The sequence below is a fragment of the Semicossyphus pulcher genome, unplaced genomic scaffold, assembly GCF_022749685.1.
Source record: "Semicossyphus pulcher isolate SPU_LCO1_2020_fin unplaced genomic scaffold, fSemPul1.0.p SCAF_9, whole genome shotgun sequence".
NCBI lineage: Eukaryota > Metazoa > Chordata > Actinopteri > Labriformes > Labridae > Semicossyphus > Semicossyphus pulcher.
Genome location: NW_027211770.1, coordinates 7459291 through 7484255, shown reverse-complemented (window position 1 = coordinate 7484255; position 24965 = coordinate 7459291). Strand labels below are relative to the sequence as shown.

The 24965-nt window shown below is 40.5% G+C and overlaps 1 protein-coding gene across 1 annotated transcript; it reads right to left on the bottom strand.

Annotated features, from left to right (window-relative positions):
- Positions 1-2337: 2337 nt before the first annotated feature.
- Positions 2338-24828, bottom strand: ibtk (inhibitor of Bruton agammaglobulinemia tyrosine kinase). The gene is made up of 29 exons (XM_069656170.1): positions 24686-24828; positions 22562-23467; positions 22275-22371; positions 21504-21628; positions 19984-20094; positions 19129-19299; positions 18784-18901; positions 18221-18401; positions 17366-17489; positions 16695-16872; positions 15633-15786; positions 14240-14624; positions 13822-14075; positions 13646-13732; positions 13456-13538; positions 13310-13347; positions 13125-13221; positions 12923-13024; positions 12224-12341; positions 11845-11905; positions 10278-10405; positions 9981-10093; positions 9681-9826; positions 9340-9458; positions 8960-9058; positions 8574-8729; positions 6772-6972; positions 3967-4099; positions 2338-3539 (listed from the first exon to the last, which is right to left on the bottom strand). The coding sequence occupies exons 2-29, from the start codon at positions 22883-22885 to the stop codon at positions 3414-3416; spliced, it is 4029 nt and encodes a 1342-aa protein (XP_069512271.1). The 5' UTR covers positions 22886-23467; positions 24686-24828; the 3' UTR covers positions 2338-3413.
- Positions 24829-24965: the final 137 nt, after the last annotated feature.

Here is a 24965-nt window from a genome sequence, read left to right as displayed (position 1 = left end):
CGGAGAACTATTTAAAAGTCATTTACAATCATTAGACTGTAACAGATGACAATGAGAAGCAGCCCGATGAGTGATGAAATCAGGTTGGATAAACAAATGGCTTGACCTTGCTGATTTTGCTTTAACCTGGCACTATCCAGTCAGAGCACATTGGGAATGTTGGAATTATTCCTCGGAGTGTCTAGAAGGTCCCTTTTTCTCCAAAACAAATTTATCCTGAAGTTATCCTCCCCGTCTGGAGGACAGCCCTATCACTTTACCATCTGCTGCAGGAAGGCTCGACAGCCAGGGTCTATCCTCCGCCATCCCTCCACAGGCTCCACTGCTCACGCCCTTCTCTGCAAAACTACGTGCTCTACAGCAGTGATCAACATCTAAAACATGGGGAGAACGTGGAGATCTACCAAACTGAAAAGGTAAATTAAGATTTATTATTAAGATTACTCTAATAAGACATGAAGTGTGTCAAATGAGCAGAGATGTTGAAACCGTCAGTTAAAAAGCTGAATAGTTCATGAAGCTTTATGGATACATGGTTATAATTAAAAGTAATTGACATAATTGTGAACAAAGATATATCTGAAAATAAAAGATAACTGGCATCAAGTAATTTAAATAAATGTCAGTTAAGTCACCATCTAACGCCGAATGAGGTAACACAATGGTGATTGAGCCTATGGCCCACTGATGAAAGCCTTTGCTTTTGCAGAATTACTGACTGCGTGTCTGGTGCGACTTTTGTGGAAAAGTGGAAGTGGCGCCCAGTTAGTGACGCGTTTTCCATCAGCCAGCAGTGGTTGGTCTGCCTGAGAGGGTAGGCGGAGCTAAGTGGCTGCTTTTCTGGTCTCTGCAAGTGTTGCGAGTAAACAGTAATCTACTATGGCTGAACAAACAAAGAAAAGATGGATGACTACAGATACAACTTAAAAATAAGTGAAAATCCAAAGAAAAAGAAACAAATTTGACGCTCAGATGAAGACAAACAGTCTAAAAAGGAAAGCGACCGTCAGCCAGGAAAATTAAGAGTTACAACCGGAGCCAACCGTGGACGTCACACATGCAACACTATCTGGATATCTGGGAAGTGTGCTCCCGCAATTACCGTTTCTCGCCATAGGTGCCGCCAAAGAAAACGAAACTGAGACCTTTGAGATTATAACTTTAAAGTTCAGAATAAATAGCACAGATAATCTTCATTAGTAAATAGAGTAATTAGCAAAAAGTAAAGGATAACATTAGCCTAAAATGTTGAATCATCCAGCTTCTGTTCAAAGTGATAGAACGAATGCAAACTTGACTGAACTGACAGGATTTTCAGTCGTATAAAAGAATAACATTAACACTGAAAGCTTATCAATGGGTTAAAGCCCATTCACTTGCAATTCAATACCCATGTTTGGAAGATGATGTAGGCCTACTTGAGTTCACCTGACACATCTGTGGGAGTAACATTACAACATCTGTGAACCATTACTTTACACCATATAGATGAATATCAACATACTGTGTTTGCGTTCACACTAGTTATAATAACGTTTTGGGGGTTTCCTGGTTAGGATTTGCGCATGCACGCATCATCTTCCAGTGTCAGAAACGTGCACATGCTACCTAACACCTTACCCAGATTTCTGAACATTCTTTTTGCAAAAACCCTGCAACAGCAATATGAATAAAGAGGCTTGTGTTGCAAATGTAAACACACTCATAAGGTGCACATGCTCAAGTACATCAAGTAGGCAGCTTATTGTGCCTCGAGGTCTAATTTTAAAACATTTAATGTGGCACTGCACCACCTGCAAAAACAGTACATTATAATTCAAAGCACAGATGCTCGGGATGAGCAGTCCCTTTCAAAGATTCCACACTGGTTTCCATGCCTGTGGTATCAGCCCAGCTCATTGTGGAGTGATGTAAAGCGGCAGACTTTTCCTCTGAGGCTTTGATTCATGTGCCATCTCTGCACCAACTAATAGATCCTAATCTGTAATTAATATTTCCCCCACGAGCTGTCTCTCCCTGACTTCCGATGCGATGCTCTACCTGTAATTACATCCAATAAAAATTTTAAATTGCCCCACTCGCTGTTCAGATCAGGGTCATCACAGTTAATCACAGGCTGAGACTTGATAATGGTCCTCTGCTCATGCAGGGCAGCTTAAGTGTCAGGAGTCGGCAGATTAAGTGTCCTCGTTATTAGATGCGGTGAGAGCCACATTTTTCAGTAAAGGACCAAGTCTCTGCTATTAAGAAAGAAGAAAAAAACACAAGGCGTAATTGACAAAAATTAATTTTGTCTCATCACTGCAATCTAAACTGAAAAAGAGACCGGACACAGGATCATTGCACAGCTGAGAGATTTTATTACATGCCATTTTCTCTTCACATCCTTATGGCTCACGCACACATACACGCAAACAAATGGCATAAAGATGAGATTACATGGTCCAGATCCGAGGTACCAACCAAGCTTAGAACAGCTCCAAACTGGAGTTAATTAATCGAAAGAATAATGAAAGAAACTAATGAGGAGGAAACGTATTGTAGCTACTGTAACAGCTGCTGTTTAGCCGAGTGTGGTCATCATGTGATAAAGGCACACCACCTCTTTTAAAACACTAGTGAGAACTTCAACACAATCAACTCTACTGAGCATTTGTCATTCACCGAAACGGCATCAAATAATGTATTTTAAATATGCTCCATATTTAAAATTCACATATTATCTTACATCTGTAAATTCGCCACGTCACTGTTATGAGCAGAAGCAACCAGTCCAAACTATACACTTCTGAAGCTGAAAAAAAGGACCATTAAATGAGACTAATAGATTGCCTTGGTAAACAGCTTCCTTTACTTCTTTAGTACTTGCTCTGCCACAGCTGATAATTGGCACTTTTTCTGTCTTAATCACATTGAGAGCTTCGACTGATTTAACACACGCTCAAGCCCACAAGGTGATGTAGCTTGGACCCATTTTGTGGCTTGAACATCTCCATTGCTTTTCATGTCTTTGGCACCTTTAACTTCACATAGCTACCTATAAATATTTGGAAAAAGTTGGCGACTTTTTGCCAAAGACTTTGTTTGCCAAGACGAGCCATAAATCCTAACAATACAAACATTATGCATTAGTAAACCCAAACCAAAAACTTCTCTTCAGGACCGCAATAAGTTATGAAAAACACTACTCTCTGGGTCACCCCATACAAACTAAATGTTGAGCAGCAATAAAATAAAATTTAAAGTAACACTGCAGAGACAAGCTTAGTTTTGCATCAGACCCGTATCACGCCGGCCAGGACGATTCTGAAACGCATCTCTACACTGACTCATGGATCTGCTGATGTTACAGGGGGACAACTGCAGGGGATGTTCTCAATCAGATGGTATGTAGTGGCTGTGCTGATTTTCCATCAGTGTTTGTTCCAGGTTGGGACTGCAATAGGACCTTTGGAAGACCTCTCCACCACTATCAGCTCATCCGGGTTGTCACGCGCCTTATAATGGCAAAGGAGATCTTGGATTGCCCGCTCCTCAATCTGCAATGACAGAAAAAAAACTATAAAAGGGGATTTTGTGGGGAACAAAACCACACTCTATTTAAGTATAAAAGAGAAAACGCTGACACTAAGTGCTTAATGATAATAAGAATGTTTTAAATAATGGCGACCAGAAAGCTGCAGGAGAAAGCTGAGTGTTTTGTGAAGGTGCTGACAGGAGCCTGGCAACAGCTGGGAAAGAGCAAAGAAGGATTTCAAAAGAGCAAACTGCAGGCACTTCATTTCTAACCAGCACCGTTCTGAGTGTGATGCTCTTTAGATTAATCGCTTCCAGATATAAAGGGATAGATAAACACAGCTATGTTTTCCAACTGGATGCTGCACACATGCTTTACATTCACTCATGGCAGGAGTGTGTATGTGCAGGTGACTGTGAGCACTAACGCACAGAGACATGACGCGTTACCTGGATGAGTGCCAGAGGCTTCTCTCGGCTGCGGATCAGTGCAGCTTCTTGCTGCTTTTCCTCCTCCACGATGGAGGCAAAGGTCACCAGGGAGGAAGGGGGAGGGCTGCCTACTGCTCCGAGCACCCAGGGCCTGAGGGGAGAGACGGATGACACAGAGAGAGAAAGCAGGAGAGGATCAGTGAAAGTAAAGCAACAAGAGTCTGAGAGTGTGAACAAAGCTGGGGACAACAACTGACAAGCTGCAGAGTGTTAGCCACCACCTGTCCACCTGGCTTTCACAAACCTCTTCAATGAATAGGACTGACGTTAAAAATACAAGTGTATTACACAGTCTGGATTCCATCAGAATCACATTACGGAGACAGCTCTTATCAAAGTTTCTACAGATGATTTCATTGGCAGAGATGCAGGCAAGCTTTTCTCCTTGTTCTTCTTTGTCTAACTGATGCAGGGGACCCAATTAACTTAAATCATATCTGCAACTGTTAAACAGTTGACTATTTACACAAGGCGAATATGCAATTAGCTTTATCTTTGCATTGCGTTTCTGGCCACCTGAAGAATTTAATTCCAGCTATTAGCCAACTTTGACTAACTGCTGTACAGTGCCGGGGTATGTGAAGCATGCAGTAGGTTTTGGAGTTTATTTATCTGAAAACAGCTGTAAGAGATGTAAAAGTTAACCAAAACTGTTGAAGACTTGAAAATCAAAACATAAGAGATAGTAAATAGATTCATGGAGCTGAGGTGAACTGCAGCTTGAGGTGGTAATTCTCTGTGGATTCATCACTTTAACAGATGTTATTATAGAAATATTACTTATAGTTGCTTAAAATAGAAAAACAAAAAACAGGAGACCTTATGTCAGTTGATGTTGACACCTGGTACAACCGCTCATTGCCAGTTAGATTAGTGACATAATGTGGTAAACCCTCTTAAAAAAAGCAGGAAGATTTTGTAATAATTTTGTTTCTACCAATCTCTTAGTTTCTTTCCATTTCCTTATTTTAAATGTCTGTAAAGCACTTACACGCTGCCTTGTATAATACTTATGATAGGCATATACATTTTCCTTACACTCAAAAACAGATTGCATAAAATATTATTTCCCCTCTGAATATTTATATTCTTTGACTCTGAAAGTAAACAAACCCGTGTTGTTTTTTCCTGCTCCACAAGGACCTTGAACGTCTAGTTGAATTGACATGTAAAATACGACACGTCACAGAGATGACATGAGCTCCTTGCAGGCTGATTTGTGTGCACTTGGAGTGATTTACTATTTCAAAGTTGCCATGTGCGGGTTGAAGACACACTCCATTAATAGTTTACTAGAAATGTGGCCAAAAGCCTTCCTAATCACTCACTATGATGCATGTTAAAGCCATACGGAACGTGGAGTCTTATTTTGTGTGTGTGTATGTAAATCTGGCATAGAGACACAACAGGAAATATTCAAAGAAGACATGAGAGAAAAAAAGAGTTTGACAAAAGATCAAAGCACAAATATTTTAAAGGCATCTCTATTCATTCAGACAGGGGATGGAAACAGTGTCCCTGAAGGCGGACAGGAGAATGTACGAGGTTGTTGCTGCTCGCCGAGTCCTCAACTCTTCTGTCTCTCCGCTCATCAAAACACCAAGAGGATCCTGGAACCTGCTCCCTGTACTGGATGATCCGTTGTGACATGAGGGCTGCCCTTATCAATACTGATTAACATCACCGCCTTCACTAGAGACACTCGCACAGCTGTTTGATATCTATGCTCTAAAGATTGCAGCATGAAGCGGAGGTAAACATACGGAGAAGGAAGTATGATATCAGATAACAGAGACACGCTTACGAAACACTGGTAAATTAATTTTACTTTTAAGACCTGACATGACCTCTAGTGTAGTTTCTTTTAGCCATCCTCTCATACAAAGGTAGGACTACATTAAATTATTGTTGTTTTAACGTCAACAATTAACAAAAAGATAATTTGTCTTCTATATTTATAACCACAGCTCACACTGCTGTGTGTTTGCTGTGTTTGTCCAGCTGTCTGGGTATGTTGTAGAGGTCAGGGTGACTCAGTGTCAGCAGGCAGGTCAACCCAGCTGTACTGGGTCATTTCAAGCTGTTCACCTCGCTCAGACCAGAGCATCGCGCCTCTCTTGATCTTTCTGACAAGAGAAGTGCGTGTCAGTCAGCAGTTTGCGTCTTCCCTTGAGAATCATTCTTATATGAAAAATAATAGCAACTTCCTCTTTTTATTTCTTCATCTCAAAGCCAGTGTATGTTTGTTGTCCAAGTGGCCACAAAAAATGAAAAGAAGTTCTTGATTTGATGGGATATAAGAAAATAAATCCATCCATCTATCCATTATCAGGAGCCAATTCAAGCTTCCCAGCTATCCCAGCAAGGGAACCCAGGCATGCACGGGGAGAACATGCAAAGACAGAAAGGCCAACTTTGTCTGAACCGGGATCCGAACTAAGAACTATCTAGCAGTGAGGCGACAGTGCTCACCACTGCACGACCAGACAGCCCCATGGTTATAATTCATTATATTTAATGGCTTAGATTAGGTTTTGTAATGGGGTTAATTGTAATTTAAGTACAAGAGAATCAATCTTAATGTGATCTCCTGTATCTTATCTATATATATATAGTGTGTTTGTGGGTAGCTGATTTAGAAGAAAAAGAAAAAACAACCCTCCAAGAGTTTTATAAAAACACATCAACAGTGCCACCAAGTGGAAAAAGCAGATCCTAACAGTAGCATCCATCCTCCAGTGTGTGTTATGTATAGATACTCACCCAGTAGGTTTCTCTGGTTCGCTGCTTTCGGCACATTTGAATGTGACCCTCCTGGCTGCAGGAGTAGCAGTGACAGGGGATGCCTGGGTACCTTGGCCCTTCTGGGCTCCTGTTTGTCCCACTCTGATCAAGCGCTTCTCCTCCTCCTCCAGCAGTGCCCGAAATGAGCATGAGGAGGGTGGGGACTGGACTAATGTTGCCCTGCAGATAGAAACAAACGACACAGATGAAGAAAGAGCACAAATCACAACACAAAGAAAACATGGTTGCAATTTTGTTGTTACTGCTCCTATGCAAAAGTAGTGACCCTGCTGTTTTAGAAGTCTTTTCTATTTTACTTTCTAAACACTGTGTGCCTGAAAAGCCAAAATACTACAGGGGAAAACCATCCTCACCTTTTATATCGCCAAATTCACTTTTAAATCGACAATGTGTCAGAGGTGAGCAGGAGGGTATTTACTATCAGTAGAAATAACAACTACCGTAAAGTCCGGAATATAAGTCGCACCGGAATACAAGACATAATATAAGATATGGTTTGAGGGGAATCTCAGAGGGAAAAAGGTTTTCTATAGCTATTATTAATAAGAACGCAACACACACACAAATTATAGCCGACCATCTGTTTTGGCCATGTTGAGTTTGCAATCCTGCAAGCTACGACTACAGTAGTTGAGCTAAGCCTACACAAACGTTGATTGTTGTAAGGGTGGTGGCTGCACTAACGATCGTGACGCTGCATGTCCGTGACGAAGCTTCGGCTAGATTATAGTGCCATCGTCTAGGTACAATACCGTAACACAATAAAATACCTTTCTGCATTATATACTGGTATATTGGTCGCACCGGTATATAGGCCACAGCCCTCTTTTTAGATGAAAAAAATGTATTAAAATTGCGTTTCCATTTTGCCTTCTGCAGAGGGGATCATGTTTTACAACTTGTAGAGCAATTGTGCAGATTAACCCACGAAATTACTATTCGGTAAAAACTAAATTTTGTCAGTAATACAAATATTATGTACGGAATCATCCACCTTTTCAACTATCGGCCTGCACTTGTAAGTATGTCACTGATGCTGTATATATGACTGGACTGTCACAATTTTCTGTCATAGTGATTCCAGGCAAAAAAAAAAATTAAATCATGGAATTTTGTTGACGGTTTTCCTTAATATATTTCCTTAAAATAATGTGCGAAAAAACTGTGTACATTGACATATCATCCCCTTATTGAAGTTAATATGGCTAACATGTAAGCAAACACATCTAGGCGAATAAGAGCAACATTAACATTTATTTGGAGTCAAGTTTCTGGTCAACACAAGATTTTCAGCCCAATATATATATTCTGCCCTTAGCTCAGTTTTGGCATCCACCACCTCCTGAGGCAAATATCTGGCTCTTTAGCTGCTAAATGCTTCACTATGTTCACCAGCTTGACACTAGCTTTCTTTGCCATTTGACGCTGGGCAGGTAGAGTAAACTGGGTTTTCAGAAACCAGCTGCCAGCTACCACATGAAACAGTCCTGATGAGAGCCGTGCATTTGAGACAGACATGTGAAAAATGTTGCTGTAAACGCTAAAACCATCTGTAGAGCTGAAGGAAACTGTAGCTGGGTAACAATCATCTGAGCATTTGTCATTCCAAGCAACCAAATCCACATAAACAAAGATATTTTTCTCGTGTTTTAATACCAAGACACAAATTGTAAGTGACCTAAAACTAACTGAGGTAGAGGAAGCGGGAAGTTATTTGTTGATAGCTGTGAGTAGTAGTCTTCATATTTGGGCTCACTCACCAGGCCTTCCCACTGCTTTTGGATGGGGTGACTGTGGGGGTTGGTTTGGATGCAGTGGACTCCACACTGGCCTCCTTGTTGGCCATTGCCAACATCTTCCTCTGCTTCTGGGACAGTTTTGCGGGAACAGGAGAGTGCTTAATGCTGGCGCTGACACTGCAGGCAGGAGGAAAAATATGTACATATAGGTTAGCTGAAGTAAACAACAGTGAAACATTAATTTTATCTTATGTGGCAGAACAGCTTTCGTTCAGACTGGGCACAAAAAGAAGCATCACTTTTAAGAACAAAAAAGCAACAGTACGAATGTAATCTTAAAGTAATCAGCCATTAATGTACCGCTAATCATCTTTTCAGGTATAATTAGAACAGCTGATGTCTCGTACCTTCCAGGGCTTTTAGGAGTGGCTCTGAGGGTCTGCTGAGAGCTGGCCTCCATGTTCATGATGGTTCTCAGATCCAAGACTGGGGGTGGACGAGCGGGACTGCAGATTGTAATAACACAGTCACACATAAAGCTCAATTTTCAAAACGTATTAACTAGGGATGATAACATTTCCTTATTTCTCAAATCCCCCTCCTCAAAATGAAGTAGGAGGACATATCGTCCGTGGGATCAAATATCAAGCTTGCTTGTGAAAAAAACCCAGACTTTCCTCTTTGACTCTGAATGCTCCATCTGCCGTTTATTTAGAAGGATAGAAAACCACCAGATTGGAAGGATAAAACTGTTTTTCTCTAAAGAAAGGATCATTACATCTCTTACCAGGGAAGGACCTTTGGGATGGTTTGTGGAGCAGAGTTGGGGGGAGTTGGAAGGCAGTCCTTCAGGGAGGTCGGGGTGCTGGGTGGGGTCTTCAGCCTCTGACTGCGAGTCTTCTCATCCTGCAGATTTAGTTTTGCGTTATATCTACTCCTCCATCTAATGCATAATTCCATGTCTGGTTTAATGATTAACAGTTACACAATGGCAGATGGACAACATTATCCAAACTATAAAAACAAGTATAAGACAGTAGGCAGCATGTTAAATACCAGAAAGAACGTGTTATATCAAGGTTGGACTGAAATGACTGCATCTTATTGATGAAGTGGTTGGACATTAACCTCAGTTCTGTCATGGAAGACGGGTGACTGCATGTCTCGTGGACTGCCAACCCCCATGTAGCTGCCCTCTGAGTCGGATGTGAGCAGCTCCTGCAGGGACTCTGTTGAGTTAGCCTTTCCTGACTTCACCAGGCAGGGGGAGACCACTGAGAGGAGAGAGAGTGTGAGAGTGAAATATTGCCTAACAACAGTCTGTTGTTTTAAAAAGGAGCAGATGGACTGTACAAGTTTATCAATAATTATGGTATTTAATGAAAAACATACTTCAAAACAAAACATCCTCAGTGTGTTAAAGCGTACCTGCAGGAGGGGGGCTTTGAATGATATCAGAGAGAGTGTAGCCCCCTGAGCTGTCAGAGCGCCGCCTTGGTTTCTTCTTAGCCTTTATCTTGGCCTTCTTCAAAAGGATTTCCCTGGGGAGGTAATGAGTTACAATCATTCACAGATACAATTATTTGAAATACCACCTTTAAGAAGGTAAAACGTGGATTGTGAACACTTGCAGATATTCTTGTCAACTTCCTTCTGACCTGTTTTTACATTAGAGCAATGATGTTTTACACAACCTAACTCTACTGAACATTTCTGTTTGTGTACCTGCAGGAGTGATCCACTTCTGCTTCTGGTCTGGGGCCAAAAGCAGAGTCCAAATCTTCATCCTCATACACACTGAGGTCTGGGGCGCCAGGATACGGAGTGATAACCCTCTTTTGCATTGCGGGGATCTGAAATTCAAAAAACAGACAATCTGAAAAATCGAACAGAAGTTGAAGAACACAACTTGTTGAGTAAGTTTGCACTTTATATTTGCTGTAAAAAGCAGGGATGCAGCGATTAACCAGTTTCACTATTAACTGTGCATTAAAACGATGCTTATTTAATCGTGAAGGTTCCGCTACACCAGTTTATACTGCTCTCACTCTCAAATTAGGGGCCGGTACATTATTTTTGGCGCACCCTGCACGGAATGAAAAAAACAAAGTGACACCTGTGACACACCAGCTTAACGTGACGTGCTTATCAAGAGACAGGGGCTACGCTACATTAGCTTTACTATGGCAGAGGGGCCGAGAAGCGAAGCTTTGTACCCACGGAAGAAAAGAGTGTCAGCTGTGTGGGGGCATTTCAGGTACACTATGAATGAACCAGGAAGTTATTCAAGACGACGGATCCCCTATCTGCAAAACCTGCTGCAAAAAAGTTGCAGCGTTAGTGTCAAACACATCAAACTTGATGCAGACATAGTAAGATGTAAGATCAGATTAATTATTAAAAATAGATTATTAAAAGATAGGAATTGATGACAATAACACTCCAGTTTATTACTCACAAATTTACTTATCGGGGATCAATAAAGTTAATCTTATATTATCAATAAACACTTTAACATTTCTAAAGAATGTTAATGTGATTTTATACATTAGTAATGTTGTAAAATTCATGAATCCATAATACTCTTAAAACTGTGATTAGTTCTCCGACTACAATTGCACCATCAAAATCTCTAATTGTTGCATCCTTAGTCAGAAGTAGACCATGTGCACATTTGAAAAAAAGATGTGAGAACCAAACCATTAAAAAAAAAAGATCTAATCCACCGCAAAAGGACAAAAAATAAGTGTCAAATTCAATAACTAAAATGTACGGACTACAATCAGTTATAATACATTTGACTCTCCAATGCATAAAACACACTGAATACTGTATTGTCAGACATAGCCCTTAAATGCACAACTGACAGCCGTATATCAGGTCAAACTACAAGGTTTTTTATTTTTTGACAGGTAATTTTGCCATTTTTGTTGGTGTATTGTAGAATTGTTTAGTTTCATTGTGCACTTGTATTTCTATACACTTGTATATACAGTATATGGTACATTTCCTAAAAGCCGCATTGGGTATGGCAAACGTTGCTGCATTGAGCTGCCAGTTGCATAAGAAACACAAACAGCAACATTGGTCACTCAAAGTCAATTCTTATATTCAGGACAAAACATGTCTGAAGATAACTGAAGTAACTTCTTGTGGAGAGATGGATTATTTAAGCCAAAGCAAAATTTTACTCTATTTGGAGAAAAAAAAACCTCCAAGACGAACACTTAACAAAACACTGAACACGTGGAAAGGATGTAGCAGATTAGGATGTTGCCTCGGGCTGACTCACCATCCTCTTGTAGGCTGCAGAAAGCTCCACCAGCACTTCATCACTAAGAATATCCAGCGCTCTGAGGGCAACACAAAAACAAAGGGGCAGACAGACAGATCGACAGGAACAGATGAGAAAAGATATTTTAGTACTCTCCTGCAGGGAAAAGTACTTGTCATGCTGTATATCAAATTTCCATGCCCAGCAGTTTGCTAATAATAAACAAGTTAACTTATCACAGACCAATGTATACTTCTGAAGGTAATGATATTCTCTGTAGCATTGTAATCAAATGTTTTCTTCATAGGATCTTTATACAGCTATAAAAATACCATAAAGGACAAAAAAATGCTCAAATGCTCAAAAATTACGTTGGGAAAATTGTTACAATTCTCACTTTGACTCCAGCAAGGCGGCCATGTTGAGCACAGCGAATTGGAGACTGGAGAGTTTAAGCTGCTCTGCGTTGTACATGGCAGCAAACTCCAGCAGCTCTGTGGCATTCTTCAGAGTCACTAAGAAGAGCAAAGCAAGAGACTTCGATGATGATTCAGAAAGTCATGGAAAATAAAATTAGACCCAGTGGCTTCTTTTAAATAACCTCCATTTGATAAACTGAGCTGCTTTACTTATATTATTTGGAAGTAGAAAACAAGGCATAAGAAGTTATAAAATCAGCTGTCTTCTGAGCCAATCTTGCTGTTTAGTTATTATTTTCTATAAAAGTCATTGAGAACTGGCCAACCATAGATGTTCAGAATAAAATCAAGTGTTTTAAACATCATCACTTTATTATGTTTCGCTTTCATAACTCATTATTGAGGTAAGTTAGAAGAACATCAACATATGGTCATATTTAGTTGAAACTGACAGCTGCCAAGAGCATATCGTATTCTACTGACAGCTGTTCGAGATTGCACAAAAATCCTCATGTTGTGAATGACTAAATTAGTGTACATGAACAAAATCTATTTTCTTCTATTCTATTTTTTCTACTCAACTTTAAACCCATCAATTTGTAATTTTAAGAGAAATGAATGCAGCTTTTTTTCAATATTAAAAGATTAAAGCGTTGAGGAAGCAACAAACAACCTACAGTTCTCAGTGATGACGACCTCGCACATCTCCTTCAGTCGCGTGATAAGCAGCTGGTCAGCCACAACCAATACATTGCAGACAAACTCTACATTCAGAGACTCTGTGGAGCAGAGAAAGAGAACAGTACCTCCTTATCAATATGTTCATTTATTATGCTGAATCAAAATGCGCTGTAAGTCAACGTAAAATGGAGAAGCTACCTTTAATGGTGGGAGATTCATCTGTGTAAATATACTCAAGAATGACCTGCAGGATCTCTGAACTAGTAGGCATCTCCAGGGCGGTGCAGGATGTGGCCTGAGAGGGCACAACACAAAATTACGATCAGTACCGAAACAGTGAGGTAATCAAAATGCATTTATATAAGGCAGTATGAAAAATATACCTCAATCCAGGGGTTTCCAAGCATACTGTTAAAGTATTCTGCAGAATAGAAACAAAAAAGTAAAAAACATTTGTGAGTCATTTTCTGCAATTCCAAAACATCCAACAGCCATAAAGGCCAAATCAGATCAATTAGATCCATCTTACCCAGTCTAGCACAGAGGACACTTTTGTGGCATGGAAACTCTTTCCCATCCTCAGATTTAAGAGTAACATCACAAAGATAGGAACTGTACAGACACAAACAGATTATATATATAGATATATATACAAATTTATTTAAATACATTTATTTTCTGAAAATCCAACAACAACTATTATACACTTATATACGTACCATTTTTTCTGGTAGAATTTGGGTTTGTTGCCAGTTTTCTTATTGATAACATTGATCTTTCCACTTTCATATTTGACTCCATCCAGTCTGTCGAGGAATAAAGAATTAATGATTGACAAGGAAATGACCCCAAACATGATCTTGTCTCAGGGTTTTGAGCCCACTCTGTCTCTTACCTCGCAGACAGGCTTCCCAGGCCCAGCTTTTTCGCAACACCCTGTAGGGTTTTCACAGGGTTGGCCCCTCCCTCGTTGGCCCCGGCCTTGTCACCTTTGCCTCCTTTCCCCTTCTTGCCAGGCTTGGCGCACTTGCTCTTGGCCTTGTCACCATCTCCTTTTGCAGGGGGCAGAGAGCGGTACACTTCGAGAGCTGAGCGACCTCTCAGGCCCAAGTCCTGCAGGCTGCTGATAAGCCTCTCCTGCTCCAAGTCCTGGCAAAGGCAATGGAAACAGAAGAACACGGTCCTCATCTATTAACCACAGCTGACTCAGAGAGGTTAGCAGTTATCCCCAAGCTATTGCAAATATTTTCTATATACTTCAAAAGTAGGGTTCTGTTGCTAAAATAAAGTACATATTTTTTTCTCTTTCTCACCTGGTTTTGTCCCATCAAGTGCCCTGAGATTCTTGGCCGGGCTCCATGCACCAGCAGCTCACAGGAGTCTGTGTAGATGAAGTGCAAAGTGTACTCCAGCATGTCCGCTGGGATCTTCTCCAAAATGATTAAATCGCAGCCCACCGCATCTTCGCTCTTCCTCACTTCTCCATCAAGCTCCTCATCATCCCCACCGTGCTCAGACATGAACTGCTTCCGGAAAAACTCAGACCTCATGGACAGGATGTACTTGTGGGCGGGGAAGGTGCGATCGCCGGCCTGAAGGGTAACATCATGGATGCTGTCCATTTCGTCTGCTTCATCCAGAAGGCTCCGGAAGTGTTGGGAGAACGAGGACGGGGAAATGATGGGGATCTCAAACAAGCTGAGTTAAAGACACGGTGGACATCACGTTTAAATAATCAATTAAATGATCAAAAAGAACAAACAAGAAAGGAATATCTGTGACCCAAGACTCGAGGCAATAAATCTCTTAAAGGCCAGGAGCATATTAAACAAAAGTATATTTGTATATAGTTAACCTTTTAACCTTTTCAATCACATAAAAATGACTATCAGAGAAAGAAATGCAGAAAAATGGTCATGCCATAATCATTAAGAGAACAGTGTAAAAAAAGGGCACAAAGCTACCATGCTGTAACACGTGCTCACATAAAGCAGCATATATATTACTATCAGGGGCAAGATAATAATAGAAAAAGACAATCTCAAAAAAGACAGTACGACCCAACCATATCAGATAAAGAGTCCACTATTATGGCAAACAACCTAAATGTACCAGCATCATATTCAGTGGTAAGTCAATATTCAGTCCCTTATGACATAATGCTTTTAAAGTCCATTGTTTTTGCTTCCCAACTCCTCAGATGAAGGAGCAAGTTTCTACCTCTAGATGGCACAGTAACATGTTTGAACCTGAGACAGTAATATGAGTGAAGTTATTTCTTTATATGTTCTTTTACTGGTTTAAATCTGTTTAAAGTCCTTGGGCCTAACTACACTGCATGTTGGTAAAACAAGAGCGTACTGTTGTGCCAGGAGGATGAATAAGAAAACACAAACACTACATTTGTAACCCTTCCTCCTCTGAGCGTTATTTAGCCTCCTCTTTTCACAAATTGGGATTATCTCATTGGTAAATTTGGATCTCACACTTTCAGCATGTTCCCTAAAAAATGCCTCATGATGATTCCACAGATGTACTTCCTCCAGTTCAATTATCACTCAAGTGTCACCCATTGTAGTTTTAACACCCCGTTTACACAGGTTGTGTTTCAGCTTATTCTTGTGCGACGGAGCAGATTTGACAAATAAGTAATAAATGCACTCCATTGTGTGCATCATTCTCCTCGCTACAAGGGCCATTTCCTACCTTGTTTTGGGGTCAGACTGAAGCACTCCAAAATTCCGGCCTTTAGAGTCCATGGTGATGCTGACAGCTCTGTGGACATACGGGAGTTTCTCCAGGCGAATTCGCTCGTACACTGTCCCAGCATCTGAGTGACCACAAACCTCCACACTGACCTCTGCAAGAATACAAGAAACATGTCAATTAGATTTAAATCAACATACTAGTTCTTTATTGTTGTTTCTCCCCTCTGTTCTTATCCTAGTACACTTGTGTTGTTTTTTACATATCAAATTAACATCACATTTTTGTTTCTATTTCATGGGTTGCTGTGACTGTTGATTGATTGTAGTATACTGTAAAATTCGGTGTATAAGACGCACTTTTAATACTTTTTTTTCATCTAAAAAGTGGGCTGTGTCTTATATAACCTACCGGTGTGACCAATATACCAGTATAAATTAAAAAACGCAGATGATGGCACTAAAAGCTAGCTAACGCTTCGTCAAGGACATGCACCGTCATGACCACCAGTGCAGACGCCACCCTCACAACAATCAACATTAACGTAGGCTGGATTGCAAACTCGACATGGCGAAAACAGATGGTAGGCTGTAATTTGTGTGTGTTTTGAATGCGTTTTAAATGAAAATGTTTTTATTAATTAATAGCTATAGAAAACTTTTTTCCACTAGGATACCCCCCAAAACATCTTATATTTCGGTGCACCTTATATTCTGGATTTAACTGTACTTCTTGTGATGGTCTTTTTTTTATCATATATATTTTATCATATGGATTTTTCGATTCTTTCAGAAACTTTTCCTCTTGATGTTTTCCTGAATGTGTGTCGCTTTTAATAATGTTGTTTGATGTAAGGCACCTTGAATCCTGTGTCTAAAAAAAGTTAAACTTTTCATTTTCAAAAATGGCTTCACCAGTTTAAGGTTCAGTATCTGACGACATTAAACCACAGTCTAAAACAAGTTCATGAAAATCTAATAAAAAATCTAAAAACATCAGCCAACAGGTACAAAACATTGGTCAACTTTATGATTCAACATACCATGTACATAAATTCCTCACCTTTCTTCTCCTCGTACTTCTTATATTCTCCAGCCCACACGCCACTGAAGCCCTCCCCCTCCTGAGTCACAAACATCATGCTGTTCTTGCTGAGCGCTATGTCTGACATGAAAACCTGACGCCCATACGCCCACCGGCACTGTCTCACAGAGCTGCCACAGGAACGCCAGCAAAACACCTGACAGAGAGAGGAGGAGGGAGAAATTTAAGAAAAGTTACAAACACAAGTCTTAGTCACCATTTTCACCTGAAGGGCTCCATATAGGCCGACCTGGGTTTGGATTGTATAACTGTCTACTTGCACCATGGGTTAGATAACGACAGGGGAAGTGAAGCAATGTTAAAAATAACAATGTTATACATTCCCTCTTGTGCTAACATTTAAAAACTGAGGCAGAAGTGAGGTTAAAGTAAAGTTTTACTGTCCCATACGGGCGGCTGTGGCTCAGTGGTAGAGTCGGTCGTCTCTCAGTTGGAAGGTTGGGGGTTCAATCCCTGACTGCTACAGTCACATGTCAAAGTGTCCTCGGCACAACACAAGACACTGAACCCCAAATTCGCTCGAAGGCATAGCCATTGGGTATCAATGTGTATAGATACTGATTGGAGATTGCCATCAGTGTGTGAATGTGTGTGTGAATATTTCCTAGATACTTCATGAATGCACTTACCCTCCCGGCTTCATCTAATGCCAAGATGGCCACCTTTTCACCCCCTCCCTCGTTCAGGATCTGAGGAACCACACGGTGGTCCAGACTGCCACCACTGACCAGAACCTTCTTGATGTTCAGTTGCCTGAAAGAGACGGATCAAATCTATTGTCAGGAAATAAAAAGGATAGTACGGCCAACTTCAAACAGTACACACAAGAAACTATACCTTATCCAATTGTCTGTCCATGGATAAAGATCTACATATTTTGACTCTCATGTAATTATCATTTCTGGTTTTTTGAACATCTGCGTGGAGGTAAATGCAATGCTTTCAGCGTGGACTGAGCCCCACTACCCTTTCTAAAAGACACATAGTGGTAGCAATTAATATGCAAATCAAAGAAAGAGATAACCTAAATGTTTCCAGTTTGGTGGGTGATTTACTGTCTGGGGCTATTCGAATCAGGTCATATTTGAATACCTGAGATGATGCACAGCGAACAGAGCCTATGTTGTGCTCGAAAGGCTGCACTCAGTCTGTACCTTTAATTCTTCACAGAAATTATATGTTAAACTTTTCCTGAACCATTTGACTTTATATCACAACATGCCGTCTGTTCATAACATTAACAAGAACATTACCAACATTCAGAAATGGCATGCTGGATATATTGGAACCTCTCAAAAATGAATGTAAAATGAGTCATATCATGTTGCATGAGGCATATCATTCTAATATCACAGACTGTGCAAGAGTGACTCTTGTATTTCTATTTAATGGAATCTTAATCCTATTAAATCTTAAACGCAACTTGTATCTTTAAATGTTTTGCAGTATAATAAATATATCTTAAGTTCATCTGTCCTCTTTACCTTGAAGCCAATTTCTTGCACTGGTAGTCAGCTAACAGGTACACGTCCCCCTTCTCAGTCACAACCACTGTTGCTCCATCACTAGCTGCTGCCATTGCTATGGTAACATCCTTGTGGTGCAGGGCTGATACCTGCCGAGGGGCCGTCACACACTTCTCTCCATTAGGATCCAGCAGGTAACCTGGGGGTCATCGCACAATGGAGAACAATCAAACTTTGCTTAAATAAACTTGACGTGTTTATGTAGTGAGTGTTCAATTTTGGCTTTTTGCGTAAAAGATACAAAAAGAAAATCACATAATAGCCTTTTGTGTCATCCGCCTCTGATATGATGGAGGCTCTTCCCATCTCACCATAAATCTGTCCTACAGAAGTAAATAAACAATTGCACCATTCTACCATTGGAAGAGTTTCATTTTCCATGCCGACTTAAAATATTACCGATAGTCTTTTATTTTTACTCTGGCAGGTCTTATACACATCTTCCTCAACTGTCGCATTCATTATTTTAAAAGCAGAACACATCTCTCGTGCTTTGCTGACCTTTCCATGTTGAGACTTACCCAGCTGGCCTCCATTGAGTCCCATTGTGTAGACAGCCTCCCTGGTCCACAGCACTGTGTGAAACTTTCCTGCTGCGACTCCGATCACTGTCCTGCCTTTCAGCGCCTTGGAGAACACCTACATAGACAACATATTACAAGGACATTGAAACCACTGTGCAGATAACACTTTAAATCAAACATAATTCTCAAGTATCAGAAGATTAACATATTCATTAACCTAAAAAAGAAACTTTCATACTGTAAAAGAGAGACAGGAGAGAAGAAATCCAACTACATTTCTATTTCACTCGCCCTAATATGATTGTTATCCCCTTTCACGTATCCCTTCCTGCCTTTTCCTACCTGTTTAGGGACATTTGCTGATGCAGGAGGAGGAGCCAGACCAAGCTGGTGAAAGGTGTTGAGGCCAAAAGTGTAAACGTAGCCTTCTTCAGTCAGCACCACTGTGTGGTCTTTAGCTGCTGCCACCTGGGAGCAGTGATGGGACATCAGGCCCTCCACCATCCGAGGAACCTAGTAGAGGAGTGAGAGGGTGAGGATATTGAAAAAAGGTTAGAAAACAACACGTGCAGGTATTAAACAGCTCACCGCTCAATGGTTATCTCTTTGATAGATTTGACCAATAAACGGTACTGAAGATGCAGAGGTTCCTCTACATTTACACCGGACAGCATCTCATGTGTAGTTGTGAGTACATATTATGAACAGTTTCATAATAAATTATGGAAGCAACTCCATACTGATCTTTTAATGTAGAAAGCTACAGTCCCCACTACACAACACTTCCTTCTTATACTTCAAAATTTGAAGTATCCAACAAATGAAAAGAATCTTTGTCTCCCCAATATAAAACACACTTCATGTCCACTTACTTAACATATTAAAAATGTTTCTAATAGAAAAAGCTTCACAAAGAGGTGTATCTAATAATCATTTTGACACCACTGATAACTACAACCTCAATAATAAACTTTAAAATTAAAGTAAATTTAAAGTTAAATAAACATCTCTGTTATGGTGTCAAAATTAAACCTTTTCATCTTCTTTATAAATGGTGACACAGAAACACAAAACCATTCAGAATTTTACAGTCTGTGTTTATGTATCTGTGGTCAGGGAGGAACCTCCATCTTTATCAGTGGTGAACAACATGACTGGCCGATTTTGATAAATTAATATGTACTTAACAGGTCTCACCAGATAAGTCTGTTCATCTCCATGGCCAAGTCGTCCTCCCTGTCCATGCCCACAGGTGAAGACCTGGCCTTTCTGAGACAGGAACACAGAGTGGAACTTACACAGGACCACCTGGAGGAAGAAGAGACGATCAAACATAAGCACATAAATATGTGTTCTCATATTTTAAACTACAATGGTTTGTGCAGATTAAGGCTCTTGTCATTATAATTTTGACCTCATAGTAGAGGCTGCGATGCATCTCTTTCCATGTCCCTCGGCCAAGCCCTCTTGTAGTGATAGTAAAACACTATGCCAATAAAGGCCAGGGCACAAGTGGAAAAGCAAACATCATTACTAATACATTGCTCCCCCTCAAGCTTTCAATAGAGCGCAGGGATGTTTCCCAAAGTATCACATTGATGTGGACATCCACACACATGCACACACAGCAGTCTAGTTCATTTAATTAAAAACATGTCATTGTGGAATTAATATTTAACCTCTGGCACCTGCTGGATTGGGCCAGGGAGACAAAGACTATACGCAGTGCCACTGGGTCATTGTGTGGTCATGAAATCAGATCCATCTGTCCCCCACTAGGCTTTATGAAATTACTCAGCATAACAGGTTCTGCAGGGCAGAAAAAACACCTCAAACACAGGGTTTCTTCTGTAAACACCAGCAATATAGTGAGACGAAGCCCGGATTATAATATTTTAACAGACACGCAAACTGGTCTTTAAAATAGATTAAAACGACAGCATATCCAACACTGTCTTTATGCATTACTTAATCAACTACAAATAGCACCTGGTGTGTACTCACACCACTGGGGGTAGCTGCACCGGTGCCAGTTGCTATATTAATCACACTAAGAGCATTCACATGACAAACGCATGAAATTGTAGCCATGCTGGCACAGTCTGGCTGCATGGTTCAACCATGCACACATGGGCTCAAAGTCACAAATTAATATTACAAAGGAGAAGAAAAAACGAATACCCACTTTGCCCTCTATTTGACTCAGTCAAACATCATCGCTGAGGGTTTCTCCCCCGATACCCCCACCTCCCAAATCCAGAGTGAGCCAAGAACACAGTCCATGCTTCACCACAGCACGCCTTATATTCTGTACCATGGCTGTACACTCACTTATTTCATTCATTTGTTAAAAAGTACAATTTCAAAGTGTAAAGGATAACCATTGTTGGTACATCTGTAATTTGTATGGCAAGGCTTTGAGAAAACATTTCTTACAAAGGCTGATCTAACCTGAAGAGAAGGTTGCGAAACACAGGACTCTGGGGGAGGGAGTGTTTTGCTGCTTTACCCAGGTGGTGTGCTTTATCTAGACTACCCATGTGCATTGGCTTTTTTTTTTTTTATGCAATACATGTTGGCACAGAGTTAAGCATCAGGTCATTACTGGTGTGAAACATTGGAGTTATGTTTTCAGGAGAGGGAAGCCCTATGCTGTAGGAAAACACCTTTCTGCTTCCCTGGAGAGCAGGGACAATAACACAGTGTTGTTAGCCTACCTGCTTGATGTAAACTCCAGTCCTGGCAAACACATCCACAAGCTCAGGGTGCTGTCGGCTCTCCTGATTACCATGACCCAGACTGAAATTAGTATTGTTTCCCCATGTGTATACTTCTGTCGGGTCTGTAATGAGGAAGAGGACACAATTATAAGCATAGCCACAACACTGCTTCCACCTGAAGCTCGTTTTAACCACTGGTTTCTTCTACCATTAAGAGAGAGAAAGTCATTTGTATGAAACCTATCAAAAAGGAGGCATTTCAAAGTGCTTTACATAATACTGAAAAGGTCAAATAAAAGTGAAGAAAAATTATAATTATACAAGGATGTCCTGCTCATCGACAGTCGGTACTTCAGCCTCCATACATTTTCAGAAAGTCCTTTTTGTATGTAATGTGAAAAGAACAAATCAGAATCGCTACTAAGACACGTTATATAACACAGGGATCAAATCCCAGGCATGTAGAAGTGTGAAAGGCTTCATTATCTTGAATGAGTCATACTGCTAATTAGCCTTGTGACAAAAACAACTAAGTTACAGAGGTAATAGTTTTATCCCCAATGTCATATAGATCTAAGAACAAACAATTTTCTTTTTAATCAGTTGTGATGGCCCACAAGATAAACCCGGATAATTTCACAATTGAGTTGTTCTTTATATCACAAGATTTGTTTAAGTTTCAACCTTTATGCATCTTGGAAGTTAGCGAAGTTGCTCCAGAAATTCTTACTCAACTTAAGCAGAGAATTCACTATTATTTCTTCTTACCGGAATTTTTGAACACAACATGGGATGGTCGGTCCTTCATTGTAAGGTCCATGACAGAGAGACCCTCCTTGTCCTGGGTGAAAAGTAGGCCGCCATGCTGAAACAAGAAAAACATAAGAAAAAAACAAACAAGATTAAGAATTGGTGAGGAATAGTAAGAATATTTTTATGGAACGACAGGTTACTTTTCATATTATTTGAATGATTTGGTAAAATAAGACAATTTAAATGGGAGCACCTATAAAACTGGACAGACACAAATTTGGTAATCGGAGTAAAATACCTACTTTGACCAGAGATATGAGACAGTGGATCTGTCCGTAGAAAGCACTGCGATGCAGAGCAGTCCAGCCAGATTCCTTATCCTTCACCATCAGGTCAGCATTCTTATTCTCCAGCAGCCACTCCAGTAAGGCCTTCTTTCCCAGTGAGGCTGCTAGGTGAAGGGCAGTGCGACCAAAGGCATCCCGCAGGGTGGTTGCATTGTGGCAGTATGACGTCAAGAATGCCCGCAACTGCCCCTCAGAGCCACCCGTTAGTGCAGCTACAACCTCATCTGCATGCTTCTGTGAGCGGCATTTTGGGGTGCAGTCCGGCAGTGCCAGACTCATCCTGACCCCCACCAAACTTTACCGTGAACCCTCCTCCCTTTTGTATTATAAAGTCCTTCTGACAGCCCGCCACCCACAATTGCAAACAAACTTAAATACACCACAATGTGCGGTGACAAACAAAAAACACTGTCAATAAAACTGTGTACTATAACAGAGCTGCTCTTCAAGAAGAAAAATAAATGTGTAAACAAAAGGTAGAGATGGTTTGGAGTGCTAGAATTGTGCTTGTGTTGAGGTTCCACCGCACCCTAGCAACCCCAGAGCCTTTCTGTGACTCAATTCAGTCCACCATTTCAACCAAAAGTCGTACACAATCTAAGGTGCTTAAAGCATACAATGGCATCAGGAATTTAATAAATACAAAACTTCTTGTGTGTTTTATACAAAGATTTACATATTAATGTTTGCAAAAATAGTTTTTTTCTATATACTCTAATAATAATTTACAAAAGGCAAGTATTCCAACAACCCTCTGACCTTCTCACCGAGCAGTCCAACCATCAAACTTGAGGGGAAAGGCCTCCTTTCCCCCCAAAATTCTCAATTTCCGTTTCAAAACTCCATAATTGTAGAGTGCACCTGAAAAAGAAAACGTGAAGACTTATCAATGAAAAACAATGGCCAACTCTCACACTTCTCAATTTGCAACCCTTATAATGCATGTAAAACTATGTGTATAGTAGGGCTGGGCAATATGACAATATACTGTATATCATTAAAACAATATGAAAATGTCAATCAAGTTTTTTCTATATCGTCTCTATCGTGATGTCACAAAACCAGCAGCTGAACTGCTTTACGCCAATTTTTCATTATTTTGACAACGCTTTATGTTCTAATCCTTGCATGTGGGAGTGAACCTTGAGCGAACCATAGTGGGAGGCGCCATAAGATGGATATTAACAAGCAGAAAAGGATTCAGGCTCAGCCCAAGCGAAAACAGAAATATTTAATTCACACAGGATTATCCAAAAATAGACTTTACCATGTGGTTATTTCATAAAGAATTGTTAAATTACCAGAAAGCATGCTATATCATTATCGAGCTAAAACAAAAAAAAAACAATATTGTGATATAGGATTTTGGCCATATCGCCCAGTCCTAGTGTACAGGATGCTGTAGTGAGATCCAAAGGTTAGAGCAGGTTGGCCTAATTACAGACTCAAAGGGCAGAGGTCAGCTCAGTTGAAGAGGTTTGCTTTACAGCTGTTTGACAACGCTGTGCAGATAAGACTGAGGCCAATACACTTTAACTTTGCATAGAGTTTACATGCGGGTAAGGTTTTGTGAATAAGGTGCCATGACATAATAAGGTTCACAACGTTGCCTAAATAGCAGGATTATGTAACAGGCTAAGTTAGCAGCAGATAGCATTAGCTTCTTAGTTTTCTGTTTGGCTGCACCCCAATTCAACCCCTCTGCGTTAGAAGTAGGCTGCCGAAACCATAAACAACCCTATTTGTTATTGTAATAATATAAACCGATCTTATATCCCTCATTGTATGACAAACATGTTTGCAAACTGTGCACAGGCTACTTCAACTAGCTAAGTGTTGGCACACAGGATAACATTACACACCAAGCCACTTAATACATTGCCATATATTTTTCCAGCTGCAAGCTTAGACACCCATGGTAAGCAAAATCACATTCAGAGGTATAGGTGTGAAAATGTATCATTAATTGTTACCTAACGTTGTCTAATAGTATCTTGACAGCTAGCTTAGCGTTAGCCTGACTGACACATCATCGAACGCTGGGACGTTAGCACGCGCAGGGATATCAACGGTTCTTACCTTCCGTTAGATAAAGAAAAAAAAGGACATGGAGAAAGTTGCATCAAGGACGTACATCCACTGTGTCATTACTACTGGAGGTTTTGTCTCTGGCGCAAATTTTGACAGAACTGGACGCCTGAACTGAAGCCCTGTAGGTTAGATAAAACACTTGCTAGTGTCGAGACTTCTGATTGGTCGAAGCGTGTACATCCCAACATTCTATTGGTTCGTTGCTGTGGGTGTTAGTTGTGCTTAGTTCGCTGTTGCTGGATTTATGATGTCATCGGAAATGTTTGAT

Coding starts and splice junctions, on each gene's coding strand:
- ibtk (XM_069656170.1), bottom strand. CDS start 22,885: ATGAGTCTGGCACTGCCGGACTGCACCCCAAAATGCCGCTCACAGAAG. Junction 15,787..16,694: donor GAAGTACGAGGAGAAGAAAG/GTGAGGAATTTA, acceptor GTATTCTTGCAG/AGGTCAGTGTGGAGGTTTGT. Junction 13,733..13,821: donor CTGGGAAGCCTGTCTGCGAG/GTAAGAGACAGA, acceptor ATTCCTCGACAG/ACTGGATGGAGTCAAATATG.